Raw genomic sequence first — 18,974 nt, 5'->3', positions numbered from 1 at the left:
TAATAACACACGAAAATTATGGCAAGTTTATTGGATCTCTGTGAACAGTATTTCGGCGGTCGTGATTTTTACGAGGTCCTCAACATTTCAAGAACCGCCACCGACAAACAAGGTAAGCGTACACATAACCTAACCGAAAAGTTTACTGTTTTGATCCTTGATTTATCCTATACTTAAATCATTATTATTATATATAATTTCATAGATTATTTCTACGTAATATTTCTCGATATTTTACTAGTGAAGAAAGCGTATCATCAGTTATCCCTACTCGTACATCCCGATCGCGTCGAAGAAGATGTCAAGGCAGAGGCAACAGAAAAATTCAAAGTTCTTGGACGAATTCATTCGATTCTCAGTGATAGCGAGAAACGCAAAATATACGATCAGTCGGGTCAATATGACGAAGAAAGCGAAGAAATGTCGATGAAAAACTGGGCGGACTACTGGAAGACTCTATTCAAGAAAATCACTGTGGAGGACATTAACAATTACGAGAAGAATTACAAAGGATCTGAAATTGAGATCAAAGACCTGAAACGTGCTTATATGGACAGTAAGCGAATCATACTATATTCTATCTATAAGCTCTAGCAAATGGAGTATATATTCTCCTCCATAAATCAAAAGACACTCTCTGTGCCTCGGTGAAGTCATGGCCTAACTTTGCCGCTGTGCCATCTTGAGGGACTTCTTATGAGGCACGGAGAGTACCTATATTCAACAAAATAGTAATTAAGGAATACAAGCTTCCAGCTTGATTTCATTGTTTTATTTTAATTGGATGTAGCTATTTTATATGATAATGTTTGAATGCACAATTAGAAAAAAGAGATTGAGAAACTGTGGCATGATTATGGACACAGTTAAATTTCAAAAATATAGGGTATTTTGGTCAGATTTGATTTACACGTGCTCTACATTAGAAGAAATTAGTGTAGTACCATTTTTACTTCAGAATGTAGGTCCTTTAATAACAAGAAATCGTCTGCATCCAAATTTGAGTAAGTGTCCGATGACTTATGGATGGTAGTGCACATGTACATTGTATATTTTGTTTACAGGCGAAGGAGACATGGACTACATCTTGGAAACTGTACCGTTTACCTCCTGCGACGATGAACCAAGACTACACGACATTATCCAAGGTCTGATAGAAAAGGGTGAAGTACCAGAATACAAAGCATTCACGGAGGAAAGTGAGAAAAAGAAACTACACAGAAAACGCAAGGTAAGGGATGGATAAGTATGTATAGTTGATCGGTAAGCAGTTTAAAAAATTTAATAATTTTTTAAGAAGTACTAATGTACTTCACGATTGGACAGCGGATCTTTATGTAAAATAAAAACGTTCTACCTGAATAGCGACAATCTGGATCCGCTGTTTATTCATGATATTTCAAAGAACATGTTTTGCTTTGGCACAAGTTGTGAAATCAATTTTCACTCATTTATTGTACACATGAAAATGTGTTATCGTTTAGACTACTAAAAATTGCCGTCGGTCTTAAAAACTAGAATCGGAGGAATTATTTTCAGTTTAACAACGGCGCTAATTTCCGAATGGAGTTTAATACGGTTTGTCGACTAAGAAAATAATCGAAAAAATGGTGTATACACCATGCAGATATCGAGCTGTGTCACGAGACACAGTTTTCCTTTGCTACGACCGCGCGAGATTGCAAGTGGCGATGTGCTCATAAATTTGATCATGATGTCCCCCCACCCAATGCCGCTGCTACACATCACATCAGAGATCTGACGAACAAGTGAGCAGCGCGCTATTTTCAAGCTTTTCTATTTTTATCATTAGATAGTACTCCTTCATGATTGGAAGTAGTAGTAGTAGGAGGAGGTGGACTAGTAGTATGAAGATCAGAGGAGAGGGAGTACTAGTAAATAAGTAAAGAGGGAACGCAAGAGCCGAGTTCAGTCTAAAGAGCAATTAGGCCGGTTCTAGCCTGCTGCTAGATGTACTGAAATTTTCGGCTAAAATCCCTACCACAATGATAAACAACTGAATCGTCATCCGTCGCGCGTACCAAATAATGAAACGTGACTTCTACCGCTCTAACGATCTTGTGATTATTTTTTGAAGAATACAGAAACAAGGAACAATTCCGTACAATTGGCTACTCAAAATGGGTGCCATAATCGAACTGTTGCTGTTGTCCGTTTTGTGTGCGAGTGTCGGTACAGTGCAAGGGGCGTGCAGACATGTGCAAAACGACGACATGCTGGAGTACTCGTGCGTCGGTGGCCAGTTGTCCGATTTGGACAGTCTTCCAGCATCTACAGGAAAAATTCGAATCTCAAACATGCCAGTTCCAGTTATAACGAGGGACATGCTCGCAAGATTCGGTTCCGACCTCTGGGTTTTCGGCTGTTCCTACTGCGGGATCAGAGACATCGAGCCTGGAGCTTTTCAACATTTGGATAACCTGCAACAACTCAGCCTGAACAATAACCAACTGACCACCATCAGAGAATCCTCGATCGGGGGTCTGCAATATCTGACATTCCTGGACCTGAACTACAACGCCATAAACACCATCGACGACGGTGTATTCCAGACTCTACCTGGTCTGGTCGACCTGAGACTTTCAGGCAATCGTCTTGAATGCTTGAACCTGGAAGCGATGTCTAAACTGAAAGAGCTGAAAAGAATGTTTCTAACCGAGAACTCTGAATTCAAATGTCCGAACGCTGTCAGCGCGTACCTGGAGACCCGCGGTGTGAACTTCGAGAAGGATCCTGAATGGGACAGGATCACCGAAGACCAGGTCGCAGTAGAGCTTCCCGACGACTACGAAACGGACTACTACGACAGTACCACGATGCCGAACACACCACTGCCTCCACACCGAGAGAGACTACACCCTACATCACCAAGCTCACCTCCTCGGCAAGAATCAACCACTTTGTACGCTCCTTACAGTGTGTCATTCGGGGAACGCATCAATAATCCAACGTACCACCCTCCAGGCTGGGGAACGTCACAGCAGGAAACCTCTCCTATGCCAGACGTCTACGATAAGGACAGAGAGAAGATGAGACCGTACGTTCCACCGGCGACTATAGCGCCTTTGGAGACCATGACGGACTCGCCGAATCAACAGTCTGTCGACGAGACGACCTTGAGAGCGTCTTGGCCGAGACTACCAGAGCCTTCGGTCACCAGGCCTGAATTCCCGCTGTACCCACCCCATGGAAACGAGGACAGTTACTACGGGCAGCAGTCGACTTATTCGAGCGAAGCCAACCCGGTCCCGTTGGCTCCTGTCCAGCAAACGCCGTCTTTCGTGGAATCTGACGCAGGTCGTGCCACCGAGTCGAACGTGATCATGTCGCCGCAAAGGCCCTGGGACGATCCTCGGATCTGGGAGACTGCACCCCCAGAATACAGGAAGACACCTCCCCCAATACCGTCCACGGAGAAGGTGACCATGCTCGTCGGACCTTTACCATCCCAAACACCGATCTTGGTCCAACCAGCTTCGCCAGACAACGTCTACCAACCACCTTATTACGAGCACCCCGTGACCGTCCACGCACCCCCGCCCGTCAGCGACCCCATAGCCGCTCAACCAGGTCAAACCACCACCGACAAACCGTTACCAGACTGTAACTCGTCCTCAACGATCCAACGATCTCTCGGACTGGTCATATTCGCGGTTCTCATGGTCCTGTCCGGCCACGGATTTGTGGAGGGATTTTAGCGAAAAATTTGTAACTAACGTCTATAGTAATCAGCGTCGAGCCGAATCGCTAGCGCGAACCTGTGTGCGAACATTTACGTCGTAGCCTACCGCTGTATGTATAATGTTATTCATGGGACGGTCAGGATGATGTCCATTAAACGATTGATCGTAAAGGACTGGACTGGGTAATTGGTGTGCAGCTGGATTCACCCGTTTTCACTTCGGAACGGAACCGGTCCACAGTTGTTGGATTGGTTCTAATGGATACCGCGGAGCCAGCAGTGCTGATAGTGTATGTATATGCTCTTGACTTTTTATCGACGGGATGAGTCCGAGGACTGCTGGTCCTTGGAAAGCTTGGACGGCGAGGATACTGGTCGAGTTTAGATTATGCTTTTCTATAATGAATCCGTCTGTATTGTTGCTGGATCAATTCCACATGGTCGTATTCTGGTATATTCAGATATACAGTAAGGAGCATTACTGATTCGACACATTTTAAATCAGAATAACTTTTTTATGAATGGACCAAACGACTTCAATTTCTCTGTAAGGCTAGAAGAATTAGTTTAGTAAATTGACGTCTAAAAAATATTTTGAAAAAATACATTTGGTCGTATAATTGCGAAAAAAAATAGTAAAATTTGATTTTTGTTTGGCCAACTCGTATAAATTATACACGCTCTGAAAATTTCATTGAAATTGGTTAATTGCTTTACGAATTATAAACGATCGAAAGTGGTCAAAATTGCAAGTTTTCAAGATTTTCGGCCTTTTTACCACTTTTGATCGTTTATAGCTTGTAAACCAATTAACCAATTTCAATGAAATTTTCAGAGCGCATATCATTTATACGAGTTGACGGAACACAACTTTTAAATTTTCGTTATTGGCCCAGCTAAAAAAGTAGTAAACATCAATTTTTACTATTTTTTTCCGCAATTCCGACCAAATGCATTTTATCAAAATATTTGTTAGACGTCATTCACTAAACTAATTCTTCTAGCCTTACAGAGAAATTGAAGTCGTTTAGTCCATTCATAAAAAAGTTATTCCGATTTAAAGTGTGTTGAATCAGTTATGCTCGTTAGTGTAATCTGGTATATTGTAATGAATTCTGCCACATTCAGGTATATTCTGGCATCTTCTGGTATATTCTAATATATCCTAGCACAGTCGGCGATTAACCCTCAACCGTCCCTCATTTCACAAACTGAATCTGTCCCTCGGTGTCAAATTGATACAGTGGTAAAAGATCGATGAAATAACAAGGTAAACAGTTATTTTTTTTTATTCAAATTGATGAGTTAACAGTTACGTCTTAGCTTTCTCGATTATTTGTGTCGCGTTAATGAAATAAAAGTCGCGAAGTTTCGGGCAAATTTACCCACAAATAACAGAATAGTATAATTTATTTCAGGAGACCTGTGTTAAATTGACACGAGGGACGGATGAGGGTTAAACGATCAGGTATCACTAGCACGTGCGACTTCGTACGATCGGAAACTGCGTCTCGGTCCGCCATTTTGTATCTTCTTGCCTTGTACGGTGATCGGCAGTGCTCCGTATTTTCTTCATTCACAAAGCGATTGATGCAACCCTCGACTCTCGACTCATAACTCGATAATCTATTCATAAATTCCGTACGGAGCGGCACGCCTAACCGAGCTTGAACGGTGCAACGTAGCCGTAGCGCGAAGTTGTGCAATATTGTTTGCGAAGCGGGAATGCCAAATACGATTTCTGGGGGAACGCGATGCTGAATATCAATTGAAAGTAACGAGGAACGAGGGCCGCGATGTATCCGGTGTGGTAATGAAATAATTACTAATGTCGTCGGTCCAATCTAATGCTGGGTGTTATGCAACGACCTTGACCAAACGCATCTGGTCAAGATACCCTCTGGTTTCAGCGATATTGTGCGTATTTCTTCGTTTCATAGGAATCGCTCCGATAAGCGGCCGCTCTCATTTTCCAATTTGTTGTCGTCGCATGGAAGACGTCGCGGAGCCGTAAAGAGTGTAGAGGTGAAGGCGGTAGCATAGTGGCTGTGTCAGATGTCAAATAGCTGGGAGACAAATCTTCTTTGAGGCTGCACTTTGTGAATGGAATGGGCACAAAGTTATTCGAGCAACGTTGGAAAAAAAGTAGTAATCGCGTGTCGAACAAAACAGAGCAAACGTTTTGTTCATTTTTATTTGGTCAGCGAAGTTTTTCATTACACTCACTGATCAGCTCCTCATCGTTTGCGTACACACTTGTTCTTGTTCGTGTCTCTGTAGGTTGAGGAAGCAGTATAAATCTATATAAATTGATAATTATAGAAGAACTCTTGTTAATCCAATCAGTGCATCAATCGGAGCGGTAATAATTGCTTTACGAGCCTCTATTGTAGGATGGCATTTGGATTAGCCAATTACCGTTCAATTCGAACGGTCCTCGTCAGCTCGCGCAGTGTTTATATATTTTCAGTGATTTTATTCTTGTCATAGATGCGGTCTGAAATTTACGGTTTTCCAACCGCCGAAACTAACGAGTATGCAGTTAAGGGGGTAGACTCGTTCTTCGCTCGTTAACGTAAAACTAGGACTTTTCAGGGCGATCGCGGCCTAGATTGATCTTTCATCTAGCACTTTTGACTATACGGAAAAACCCCGTCGCATGCATTATCGAGAAATGAGAAAGCGCATCCCGGACCCTTGGAATTCTCTTGATCCAGTGATCTTGTGATTTATATCCATACTCTATCGATCACTCGAAGTACCGAGAACGCTTTACCCGATCCCATCCGGGCGATGCTATTTATAAGATCGGTAACCAATCGATAACTTCGCGGCGGTCTATTTGCATCGGGCAAAAACTGTGCCAGAATATGAAACGGTGAAACCGCATGGACACACGCGCTCGTTGACAGAGCGATGCGCTTCCGCGACCTTGAATCTAGCTCTCCCGGTGTCTAGAGCGAACGACACATCTGGCGGCTCGCCTGACACGCTCCGGAAATCATTCGAATCACGAAATAATTGAAAATAGTCATTGGGACCGGCGTTGTTGCGCAACACGCAAACGCATTCCCTCGGGGACGAGTCATCGCCGTGGAATTTCGCGGGAATTGAGAGAGCCTCGCGCTGGCGCGACCATAACTCCATTCCGCGGGTTAAGGATGCACGTGCTGCAATGTTCGAGATCCGGAGATACATCTACCGGCTACAATGGACCCCTTGAATCGATGCTGTTCCGAGCAAGGACGCCCGAGAAGCCTGTTATTTCGAGTTGGCATTGACGGGAACCGTTCAGCTCGCTACACCGTCGTCCTCTCTACACCTGTTGCGACAAGAACACGGGAAGCCTATTAACTCGAACTTGACATTAAACACTGGCCGCTTTGTCGACACTTAACCCTTTGCACTCGCAGATATCTTCACTCGATAATTAAACATTTGCTCGACCTAGAATATCTCTATTCTCTATGATGTTCGAAATTTCACGGGCACGAAATTAATATAACGACACGCGGCGAGACTTAAATGTTTAGCAATTGATTAGGTACCAGCATATTTCATAGTGTTGGACTCGTTTAATTTTTGTCAGCATACTAATTATTAGTACAAAGCTGATCTTCTATGTCATCTCTCGTGCAAACCACATGCTATATCTGATAAAAACATTTTCTGCTGATGAGGATTCGTGGTCTCGCCCTGTATAGAAGACGCACAGTGCGAGGTTTTCATTAGAACTTGCAACAACAGACATTGTGAAAGATAATGGAGATCCTGTCTCGCCATTGAACTGGCAGAAACATCGCGAACAGCTGCTTCGTCGTTGGTAGCAGTGTAATGGGTTTTAATTAGAACGTGTTTCGAGCTAGTCCCGAGTGGAATTTTCAAAACGAACACGCACGATGTTTGATCATGAAGTTCGATTTTTAATGAAATTCTGTCTTCATTTTCGTATACCAATGATATTAGAAACACAAGCGACAACTGCAGATTATGATTTGCAGAAAATGCCACCGATTCGAAGTGAACAAAGTACCATTTATCGCAATAACGCGCTTCTGTATAATTCTAATTTGCATCAATTAGTTCTGAGAAATATGAAATTGTGCGAATGCCCGCACTGCAGGCTAACGTCAACAAACGTCCACGTATGTATACAAAATTGTTGGACACTCATTCTACATTTAACAGATAATTTGATGCGCGTAGAACAATGTACGGCGAAGGATGTTAGAATGTTTATTTCCGCACGGTTTGAAATTCTGCCATATCGTATTCCATGCTATACGCCGTTCCACTTGACATTGTCCATCATCGCTGCGGAAGATTTGCTCTGAAATGGTATTGCGAACGGTATTGCACATGAAATTGCATAATCATGAGGTAACGTATGCATGTGAGCGTTCTCTGGCCTTATACAGAGAACCATAAGTGCACCACAACGTACACTTCGCTCTTCCGTTAAAATTGCGGCTAAAATATTTACCATTGATAAATGATCATTAGAGATATACACCCCGTGGCAGAATGTTTCCGATCGGAGACATTGATACGGATTTTAGAGAAAACTTATTGAAGAATGAAAAACAACAAAATAACATAAGCTTCCATTAATTATAACAAAGAAACGATAAAATAAACAAAATGTTACAGGGAGAAAAGTTTCCGATTAATAGAACAGCTGGAAGAAAGTTTCCGATTCGATTTACACTGTCTAACACCAAAATTGTCCAACAATTACTGTTCGATGATTCACATAGAGTCTTTTGCGCTGATTCCGAATCTGCCCTTAATTTTTCCCCTAGACGCACAGTTTTTGAGAAACTTGATTCTGAGAAAAAAGCATATTTTTCAACTTTAAACAAATATTGTGATGTTATTATAAAAGATATTGGATTGTTCGTTGCAGCAAAAGATTCTGTAGACTTTCCCGAATACAGTGATACCCAATATTAATACATGATGAATGTTTAAACAATCGTTAAAGATGGAGGGACACCACTTTTGCACCAATTGTTGAGGATATTTTTCAATTTATCTCAAAAATAAGGGTCCAGCGGAAAATCGAACTATACCACTCGATAGAGCAGACTTTTATCTTGAGAAACCACCCTTTGCGACGACAAAGTTTGCAACGTCGATGTTTTTGGAACCAAAAAGCAAAATATCTTCGCCCGACATGAGTTGCCGTCAGTGGCGCTCACCACTAGAACGGCCGTTCGCCGTGCCGTCGAAGATATTTTGCTTTTTGGTTCGAAAAAAACGTCGACGATCCAAACTTGACAGTATGGCTTCTCAAGATAAAAGTCTGCTCTATCGAGTGGTATAGTTCGATTTTCCGCTGGACCCTCATTTTTTAAGATAAATTGAAAACTATCCTCAACGATTGGTGCAAAAGTGGTGTCTCTCCATCTTTAACGATTGTTTAAACATTCATAATGTATTAATATTGGGTATCACTCTATTCGGGAAAGTCTACAGAATCTTTTGCTGCAACGAACAATCCAATATCTTTCATAATAACATCACAATATTTGTTTAAAGTTGAAAAATATGCTTTTTTCTCAGAATCAAGTTTCTCAAAAACTGTGCGTCTAGGGGAAAAATTAAGGGCAGATTCGGAGTCAGCGCAAAAGGCTCTATAAGAATCATCGAACAGTAATTGTTGAACAATTTTGGTTTTCCCTGTAACATTTTGTTGTTTTTCATTCTTCAATAAGCCCCTTTTCATTTCCCATCAGTTTTAACTCCATAAAGTAATATTTTATACTTCTAAATTGTGAATGTTTTCTCTAAAATCCGTATCAATGCCTCCGATCGGAAACATTCTGCCATGGGTTGTAGCTAGAAAATATAAAAAGAGTTTTTACACAAAATTATAGAGGAGAAGCCAGACGGCGCTAATAAATTAGAAAATATCAGACATTTGACGAAATTATACTCGGAGGAACTTGCCAAAACGACTGGTTTAAATAACAAATACGAACCAAAGGCTTCCAGAAATAATTTGTAGTAATTTCGTTAGCTGAACCGAAACAAAACCGTCACCGTTCGCTATTATTAAGCACACCAGAAGTTATTGTTCGAGGTAGCGGGTACTATCGCGATTAAAACACCGGTCGCCACTAAAGAACGCGCGCTTGACATGAAATATACTTCCACAAGGGTAGTTCGGGATGAAATATAGCGCAGCAACGTAAGAAAGCGCATTATTTTGCAGTGAGCAGTTTTCTTGGAAATAACACTGATGTCAACGCGAACGTGTTGAAATATTCCTCAAGTGGAGCATCCTTGAAATGCGTTCTGCTCGGCTCGCAAGATTAAGATTAAATTCTGCCGGATAAACCTTCGGATCGAAGTTCTACCAGTTCTCTTCGGCTTCACATCGCTGACTAACTTAGGGTGATCAGATATGAATCGAATGCCATCCCGATAACCGGCTGCATTCAGAATTTCGCGGACCGTTGTGCAACGACCTAACATTAGGATGCCATTTCGATGTACTTGCCAAAAATTATAAATAACGGATTTTGCTCAGCGCCGAATTATGGAGTAGGTCACTAGGTATATGTAACATCATCGACAACTATGACCTATGATGCGTGCCTCTCGTTAGGGATGACTGACGTTCCTCGAAATATCTCCGTTTACAATTTCCGACTTTCCTAAATATGAAGCGCCGCGCCGCACAGTGCGTCGGCCAAGAGGGAAAAAATCAAAAAATCAATATTTCTAAAATGTATATCTGTTTACATGAATCTATTTTAAATAATTGTTATTTCGCCGAAACGGATAGACTTTTAAAAAATTTTTTTTTTTGAATAATGCATTGTCATCCAGTTCTGAGCTATGTTGAAAATTGCAAGCCTCTAGCTCATCGGGAAGTTAGTTTAAAATCAATTGCAAAATTTGTCACCGAACACACAAACGAGAAAGCGAGCTAATAAAAACGTGGTAAAATACCATTTATTCATGAACATTCGCCAGAAAAAAAATCTGAACATCGATTGAAACAGAACACGTTCCTTCCGCCATAATCCGACACGTCAATTTTTGTTGTGTTATAACCTCAAGTACGCGCATAAAGGGAAAACATTATACAACGTGTTGTAAAGCGAAGAAATTGAATAATTTGCGATGGATCATTTAGTTCAAGGTGTGTACTAATTATTTTGGCTCCCTAGCGGTTTTTACAATTATTATTTATCGTATTTTATTGATTCCAAGTGTTCCGTTTGTTAAAACGCGAAATCGAAAATTCGTATAACTTTGACTAAGCTTTTCGTAAAAAAGCTAAAACATGTCTTGTGATTTATTCGTAGGACTATTCTTTATCGAATTCTATAAAAATTTTCTGCTCAAGCTTGCTCCCCTAATTTTAAAAAATATTTATTTAGGAAGACACCCAGAAACCACGTACGCACAGATTTTCGAGAAATGGTTATTATTATCATTATTATTTATTATAAAATCGTACGAAAATAAACACGCGTTACTAAACAGTCGATTTTGACTTTTGACTTTTGTTTCACTTGTAGTAATACATATAATCAATACCACTATAGACGGTACGCCAACTTTGGTTGCTTATATCTTGACAACGGTTTATGCAAAAATAATGTTTTTGTAGTGTTTTGAAAATGTCTTAACCTCACCTATTAGAATACATAATCAAAAATGTACATTACCGTATGAATTTCTCAAGGTTACAACAATACCAAACAAATACAATCATCATGTACTCCTCATTATACCCTATAACTTTGATTTGAAACATTTTTTTATATGACTTATAGTTTTTAAGTATGGAATTTTGTCCAAAAAACGGGCATTCCGACGCACTGTGCGCCGGTGAAATAACGAATCTCCCCACGAAACCGGTAACAACAATCGTAGAATTTGATTTTCTAGGATGTATCATCGTTCATTTAGCTGTCAGTCGAATGTCAGGGCTTCGCCTTCGAAGTCAATTCGCTGAATTGGACATTTCCAGCAAAACAACGTTCCATGACTTGCTGTCGTCGAAGCAATCAAACTGTCCGCGTTTCCGCACAGGAAAAATCAAAATTGCTCACGCTATGCTTTTCGCGCGCTGTTTCTCTTGCACTCGATTTTGTCGTGTTCGCGAGCGAAGGTCGGACAAATCTTTTACGAATTTTCTCGATCGCAGATAGCCATGTACACAGTGGATAACAAAATTAAGTTAATACTCATATTCTCAATAATGAAATCACGATAACAGTAATATTTATTCACTTATAAAAATGAACAGGTTGATTACATATTTAATGGTAATGTTGAAAAAATTTATCACGATTATCACAGTGATCTGAAGATTTATCAAGATATTGATCTTTCTATACTAACTATACAAAATTTGGTGTGGCAAAAGTAAGTTAAAGTATCGTTTAATAACACTGTCCAACACCAAGTTTGTTCTTCGTGCAACTAAATTATTAAGGGATGAAATCAATTCTTATTTTACTCCTGCTTCCCACGGTTACAATGCAGACAATTCTTATTTTGCAGAAAGATTATTATTAGCAAAATATTGAGTTATATAAAAAATAATAATATAAATTTAAAATAGTAATCGATGGTACTTCCTCTCCTGAAACAGCGCACAAATTTTTCTTTCGTGCGCTGCATTTTTATCATTGCGGTAATAAAAGAGCAAAAGGCGATGGAAATGCGTACTTTGATTTTGCATACTTGATGCGATGATAAAAACATACTTGTAAGATTAGAAAGCACTGCAAGGTAGGACGTTACGTCCGAAATGTCAGCTGTCAAGATATACCGCGATTTAAAATAAGCGGTGAAAAAAAAAAGAAAAACCAAGAAAATACATATGTACTTTTTCATTAGTATGTGTCGAAATGTTGTCACGAATGTTGGTTTCTTTTCACCGCGCCGCTATCATCGATGCTCGCAGCTCCACTATAAATCCACCCTTAGTTTAGTCATTGCAAATGGAAGCAATGTCATTTATACACGAAAAACGAAATGACTGAACGACGCAATAGTACATTTTCTCGTACATTTTCTTGTAAATTTTCCCTTCGAGAGATCGTCCAGTTTTTAACATGCCTAGGGGATAGGTGAATCATTGTTCCCCAGTGAGCAGAGTTCCGTCGGAAGAGCTTTTACGGGCATAGAAATAGAACACCCCGCCGGGTTTCGTATAATTTTGTTGAATCAGCGGGGGCCGCCATGCTTCAGTTTCGATGTGCAAAATGATATTGCTGGCTCGTTGCCATTGTTGCCAGAAACAATACGAAAATCTCGAGCAGCATCCGGTGTTATCGAACCACCATGGATTCGACGACCCCTCTCGTTAAAATTAACTTGTCTTTTACGGGCTGGCGAGCACGAGTCATCAATGATGAACCGATAATCTGCAGAGCGTTGAGGATAGACCGCATGGCCGCCTGCATCGGAAATAGAGAGCTACCGCGTGTCATGAAGTGCTCTGCAATTAATTACGCTAATAAGCACACGGTCTCTTGAGTCGCAGCCGTCTGATTTACCGATCTCTCTTCATGTTATCTGGAAACCATTAAACGGATTCCTTGTTCATGTAGGTCAAGTGTGATGTACAGGGCAAAGTGGACGGCAGACCTTTTTATAGGCTATCCCTAATTATCAGTTATTGTTTAATAAAATTAGTCCTTGTGTCATGACTAGACAGCGGATTTTTGATGTATTTATGACGAAAATGAGTAGTGATTCAAAATAGTATACACATCAGAGGAATTTAAGAATACTGTTCTATCATTTTTAACCCACTAAAAAACATATTGACCAGTAGGGGTGTGCGAGATCCCGGTCGGGACGGGAATTTCTCGCGAGATCGGGACGGAATCCGGAAAGTCTCGGATTTCCGAAGATATCTGTGATTCCCGACATTTTGAAGTTTCTGAAAGCCATTGTGTTCTCGAAGATTACATATCTTATTAGTCGGGAATGTTTATGTTAGCAGTATTGTAGAAAGTAATTGCGAATACCGATACTTTCGGCAATCCCAGATATTATTCTATATCCCGTACATTTTCGGGAGTCCCGAATCATCTCGGGATCCCGCACATACTCGGGAATCCCGAAAATTCTCGGGAATCTCGGATATTTTCGAGAATCCCGGATATTTTACGGAAATCTCGAACATTTTCGAGAATCTCGCACACCCCTATTGACCAGTTTTCTCGATATAAGTAATACTGTTCTGTTATTTGTAGGTAAATTTGCCCGAGACTTGTCAATTTGCACAGACTGCGGATTTTATGCATTTATGACGGAAATGGACACGTACAATTTAAAGCAGTGGACGAATTAAGAAGATTTAAGGACATCAGTGTATTAATTTAAGCATAACAAGACAATTAAAAGAAGAGAGGAATTTCTATTTCGCTTCCGTGTCTTGCAATCAACGCGAACATTTTTTATTTTGCATAAAGATCCGCAGTCTACTCATCACTAACTCATCAATTTGAATAAAAGAACATAATCGTTCGAAATCAGGGACGGTATGAGGGTTAAAAAAGAAAAGAAATCTCTATTTCACCATTTGTATCTCGCATAAAGATCCGCTGTATAGTAAAAGAATAAGTTCGTAATTTTTTTAGTAATCGCTGCTGCTGTTACGACGAATGGTTTTTCTGTTGCAGTGGGAAAAGGAAGCCAAAGAAGCGGAACATCTCGAGAAGATGCTGAAGTTGGAGAACGAGGAGAATGCAGCTGCGAACAATTTAGCGCTGGCGATTCAGAGTCGCAACGAAGCACGAGCGAGTCAGTCCGACAAATTCTTCGACGCTCTAATCGACAAATACGCGAAAAAAGCGGCGAAATCGCCGAGGAAGAAAGTCTCGCCCGCAAACGCCGCTAAAACGAAATCCACGACGAGATCCAGAAGGAAGAGGAAAAATCCAGAATAGTGAACCTATTTGTGCAACAAGAACTTCCCTCCGTATCTCTTAACGTGCTCGCAACTTTTGTAACTTACTTATTAATCACTTCTGTGACGCGTACCATTTCACACTACCATACTAGTTTCGACAGATCGAACGAAATTTATCGTAAAAGACATCCGTGAAATTTTAACAAAGTTTCGTCGTAATTTTACGTGTACCACGATTTTTTTTCTAAAGTTAAAATAATAAGTTTTTTTTAAAAAAATTTGCTATATAACAAAAGTGGAAGTGGCTTTCGTCACGATTTTAATAAGATATTTCGTAAACGATCGATTATTTGTATTTGCTAATAATAATATTGATATCAATCGATTCGTACTACTGATCTTCAACAATCTGTTTCAGACCGACAGTCGACACACATCCATTCTTCCTTACCAGTTCCTGGTAGCAACCATAACTTCTTCTTTACCTGTTCATGCTAAGTTAGCAGCCACAGATCTCTGCTGTGCCAAGCTTCAGTAAAGCAGATCCAGTGGTTCTCAATCTTTCTATTGAAAACTGGCTACCCAAAAATATCTACACATTTATTTCTCTGGAAATTTAAACAAATTGGACGCAGGCAAGAAACTAAACAGTTTGAAATATATAAATGAATTAATAGATTGCAATAATTTCTCGATATGGAGCAAGAAGACTCTGCTAGAAAAAACAGAGTCGCGAAACCCCGATGCTCAAATTTTGCAAACAGAAATAGTGACGATATCGAAGATGGTGTTGCAGGCTTTTTTATCAGTGTTAGCACTCGTGGTGCATATCGGGAACCATAAGTAGCCACCTCGCATGGTCAGCATCGTATTACGTCTGGGTTGAACAACAACACACTACACATCGGGTGACACACTTTAAGGCAAACGGTACATCAAGTTTTTTCATATTACAATTTCAAATATCCTCTCCACGAAAAAGTTTATCCATTATGGAATCATGTTCGTTATCGACACCATTAAGAAATTAACGACACACTATCCGTTCGATGGACCGGTATACTGATTAAGAAATTTAAGACTATGATTTCCGAGGCTGAAACACGAGTTTTCTGGCAAAATGTCACTGTAGAGCGATTAATGGAACCACTTTGTATGCTCCGTTGCATTAACGCGAATGAAAAACGTTGCGGATACCATTTTTGGGAAACATTTTTCTGTGCGTGATTTTTATAATAATATTTAGTGCGCTTTATGATAATTTATTTCCCCGAAGAAACTATTCTCAGGTATTTTCGAAATGCTCGTTCACAAAGGGTTGATAATCGACAACGTATCCACTGCATTCATGCGAACGAAAAACGTTGTAGATACCATTTTTGTGTGCGTGATTTTGATACTTTTCTAAACAGTTGAATACAACCGCTTTATAATAATTTACGAGGACAGTTTTGATACTATCGGCAACCGAGACATAATTTTATTGTACCCGGCGAGAGTTTCCAATTTTATAATAGTCTGTCTCGGTGATTTACCTATTGTTTAAGACTTCGATACACAAGCTACTTCCCCGAAGAAACTATTCTTGGTGCTTTTAAAATTCTGAGGTTCGCAGAGGGTTGATAATTGACGATGTACTCGGGGCGCGAATTTTAAACGCGTCACCCGTTGTGCAGATGATCGGACGCACACTTAGGCTTGATCACGGCCATCTTATTGCGTTCGCGGGCCGCAAACATGGGTAGCAAAATGTAAACCAGCATCATTATTAACAAGACGTGTAATGGGACGCCGTTCTCCGGCTCGAGAAATAAATCGGCGTCGAACACAATGGGGTCGAACGATATTTTTCCACGATCGGCTAAACAGCAATTAGATCCAGTGACCGATGTTATAGCTACAACGACGAGCAGTACGATTGTTTCGCGTCGGCTTCGATCTCAATGAAATCACAAAGCGAAACAAGAACGGCCAAGCAAAACATCCCGATCGAACCGGCCGCTCCGCTGAGCAGAAAACACAACATTGTTCATGGCCGCCGATTTGCGGCGGTGTTAATTAAACACGGACTCACTCTTGACGCCTTGAGAAATCGACCGTTCCGCATCGCCTCCGAAAAAAACTGGCGATTCGACGAAAAAATTCGACAAAGTGAAGGAGGACGACATTGATACTCCTTTTTGTAAAAGACTGCTTACTCGAAGAAATTGAACGTTTCATGCTGGTCACGAATGAATTTGATAAAAAGCATTTATTTTTTATTTCACAAAATAGGTCCTTTTAAATTAAAAGAATTAGAAAATATGGGATATTTTGGTCAGATTCGATTTAAACGTTTTCTACGTTCGAGAAAATTAGTGAGTACCATTTTTATTTCACAAAATAGGTCCTTTTAAATTTAAGAAATTAGAAGATATAGGATATTTTTTGGTCAGATTCGATTTAAACGTTTTCTACAATCGAGAAAATTAGTAAGCACCATTTTTATTTCACAAAATAGGTCCTTTTAAATTAAAAAAATTAGAAGATATAGGATATTTTGGTCAGATTCGATTTAAACGTTTTCTACGTTCGAGAAAATTAGTGAGTACCATTTTTATTTCACAAAATAGGTCCTTTTAAATTTAAGAAATTAGAAGATATAGGATATTTTTTGGTCAGATTCGATTTAAACGTTTTCTACAATCGAGAAAATTAGTAAGCACCATTTTTATTTCACAAAATAGGTCCTTTTAAATTAAAAAAATTAGAAGATATAGGATATTTTGGTCAGATTCGATTTAAACGTTTTCTACGTTCGAGAAAATTAGTGTGTACCATTTTTATTTCACAAAATAGGTCCTTTTAAATTTAAGAAATTAGAAGATATAGGATATTTTGGTCAGATTCGATTTAAACGTTTTCTACATTCGAGAAAATTAGTGATTACCATTTTCATTTCACAAAATAGGTCTTTTTAAATTAAAAAAATTAGGAAATATAGGATATTTTCGTCAGATTCGATTTAAACGTTTTCTACGTTCGAGAAAATTAGTGAGTACCACATTTTTCTTTCACAAAATAGGTCCTTTTAAATTAAAAAAATTATAAAATATAGGATATTTTGGTCAGATTCGATTTAAACGTTTTCTACGTCCGAGAAAATTTGTAAGTACCATTTTAATTTCACAAAATGGTGAAATGAAGTGTCCGGTGACTTATGACTTGATTTGTTTCGGTTCTGCAAAGGCAGTTACCATTAAAAATACGATTTTATTTCATGCCACTTTCTTAAAATTTGTTGACAAAAATTGCATAAATATCCGCAGTCTACTTGTGACCGAACAAACTAAGAATTTCGACTTTTGGCGCGCTAAGCTGGCTGAATAGCTTGTGCGACGGTCTCCCAGGTCCTCCTTTTCCCATATGCACTCCTAATCACGAGTCGCATCGTCGGATATAGCGTGTAGCAGGATGCACCCCGTTAAATCTCGGGAGGGAATCGAGGGAGAGCGAGAGTGAGAGAGAGGAGTCGGTGTCGGAGGTATACGGTGAAAAGAGGGAAGCTAAGGAGGAGAATGGTCCAGGGTTGCTTGCGACGCGATAGAACGAGAGAGGACATCGAGGTCTCGTGGAGCCTCGAACACGGCGGAGCAACGTGAGAGGAGGTGGCAGGTCGTATCGGGAGAAGGTGGAGGAGGAGGAGGAGGAGGAGGAGATGGTGAAGGAGCAGAGAGAACAGAAGGAGAAGGGGAGAGCGACATTCCAGAAGGCGGCGGCGGCGGTGGTTCTCGTGGGAAACCGAAGAGAGAGAGAGAGATACTCTCGTCTCAAGGAGAGAGGTTGCGGGCCTTAAGGCACCGTTCTCATCTCCCAACGCGCGACAAGACCGCAGACTTCTGGCTCAGGTGCTGCCGACAGTCCTCGAATTTATGAATTCGTGAGAGAGGATAGGATCCTCTTCGCCGGTAACTCATAAACGCCCGGGGACCCAGGACTTCGAAAGCTCCCACTCATCCGCAGGATCAACTTCTACCCAGGATCCTAGCTTCCACCTTTTCAAATCAACCCAGAGACCGTTGCGCGACCATTATATCGATTTACGCTGTGCAAACGTCGTGTAGACTGTAGAGGAAACTCGATACATCTTTATCCGGTGTTTAGAACCGGACCGAACACCGAACCGTTCGGCATCAATAGTCGCGATAACGCTGTTGCACTTTCGTTCCACGCACGTTGCACTTTTTCTTTCACGTCTGCCTCGACGGTATCGGCTGGCCACTGCGTTGTTCGACCACGATAAACCCACCACAATGCACCGCGCCTCTGCAACCAGATTACCGTGAAGCTGATTTTGTAGATCAGCTCTCGGACGCGTTGCAACACCGAATTCGCTCGGAC

General features: G+C 40.5%; 2 protein-coding genes across 2 annotated transcripts; both read left to right on the top strand.

The window, feature by feature from the left end:
• The first annotated feature begins 18 nt into the window (after positions 1–18).
• Positions 19–1,773, top strand: LOC143219257 (J domain-containing protein CG6693-like). The gene is made up of 4 exons (XM_076445260.1): positions 19–112; positions 242–556; positions 1,065–1,199; positions 1,628–1,773. The coding sequence occupies exons 1-4, from the start codon at positions 19–21 to the stop codon at positions 1,771–1,773; spliced, it is 690 nt and encodes a 229-aa protein (XP_076301375.1).
• Positions 1,575–14,507, top strand: LOC143218995 (uncharacterized). Its single transcript, XM_076444687.1, has 2 exons — positions 1,575–3,993; positions 14,365–14,507. Exon 1 carries the CDS (start codon positions 2,142–2,144, stop codon positions 3,717–3,719), a length of 1,578 nt encoding a protein of 525 aa, XP_076300802.1. The 5' UTR covers positions 1,575–2,141; the 3' UTR covers positions 3,720–3,993; positions 14,365–14,507.
• The last annotated feature ends 4,467 nt before the right edge of the window (positions 14,508–18,974 follow it).

The sequence above is a fragment of the Lasioglossum baleicum genome, unplaced genomic scaffold (assembly GCF_051020765.1).
Source record: "Lasioglossum baleicum unplaced genomic scaffold, iyLasBale1 scaffold0021, whole genome shotgun sequence".
NCBI lineage: Eukaryota > Metazoa > Arthropoda > Insecta > Hymenoptera > Halictidae > Lasioglossum > Lasioglossum baleicum.
This window is presented reverse-complemented; position numbering and strand designations above follow the sequence as displayed.

Bases quoted from the DNA above. Each gene is read 5' to 3' on its own strand.
- LOC143219257 (XM_076445260.1), top strand. From the start codon at position 19: ATGGCAAGTTTATTGGATCTCTGTGAACAGTATTTCGGCGGTCGTGAT. The intron at 113-241 runs GTAAGCGTACAC...ATATTTTACTAG, and splicing joins AACCGCCACCGACAAACAAG to TGAAGAAAGCGTATCATCAG. The intron at 557-1,064 runs GTAAGCGAATCA...TTTTGTTTACAG, and splicing joins GAAACGTGCTTATATGGACA to GCGAAGGAGACATGGACTAC.
- LOC143218995 (XM_076444687.1), top strand. From the start codon at position 2,142: ATGGGTGCCATAATCGAACTGTTGCTGTTGTCCGTTTTGTGTGCGAGT.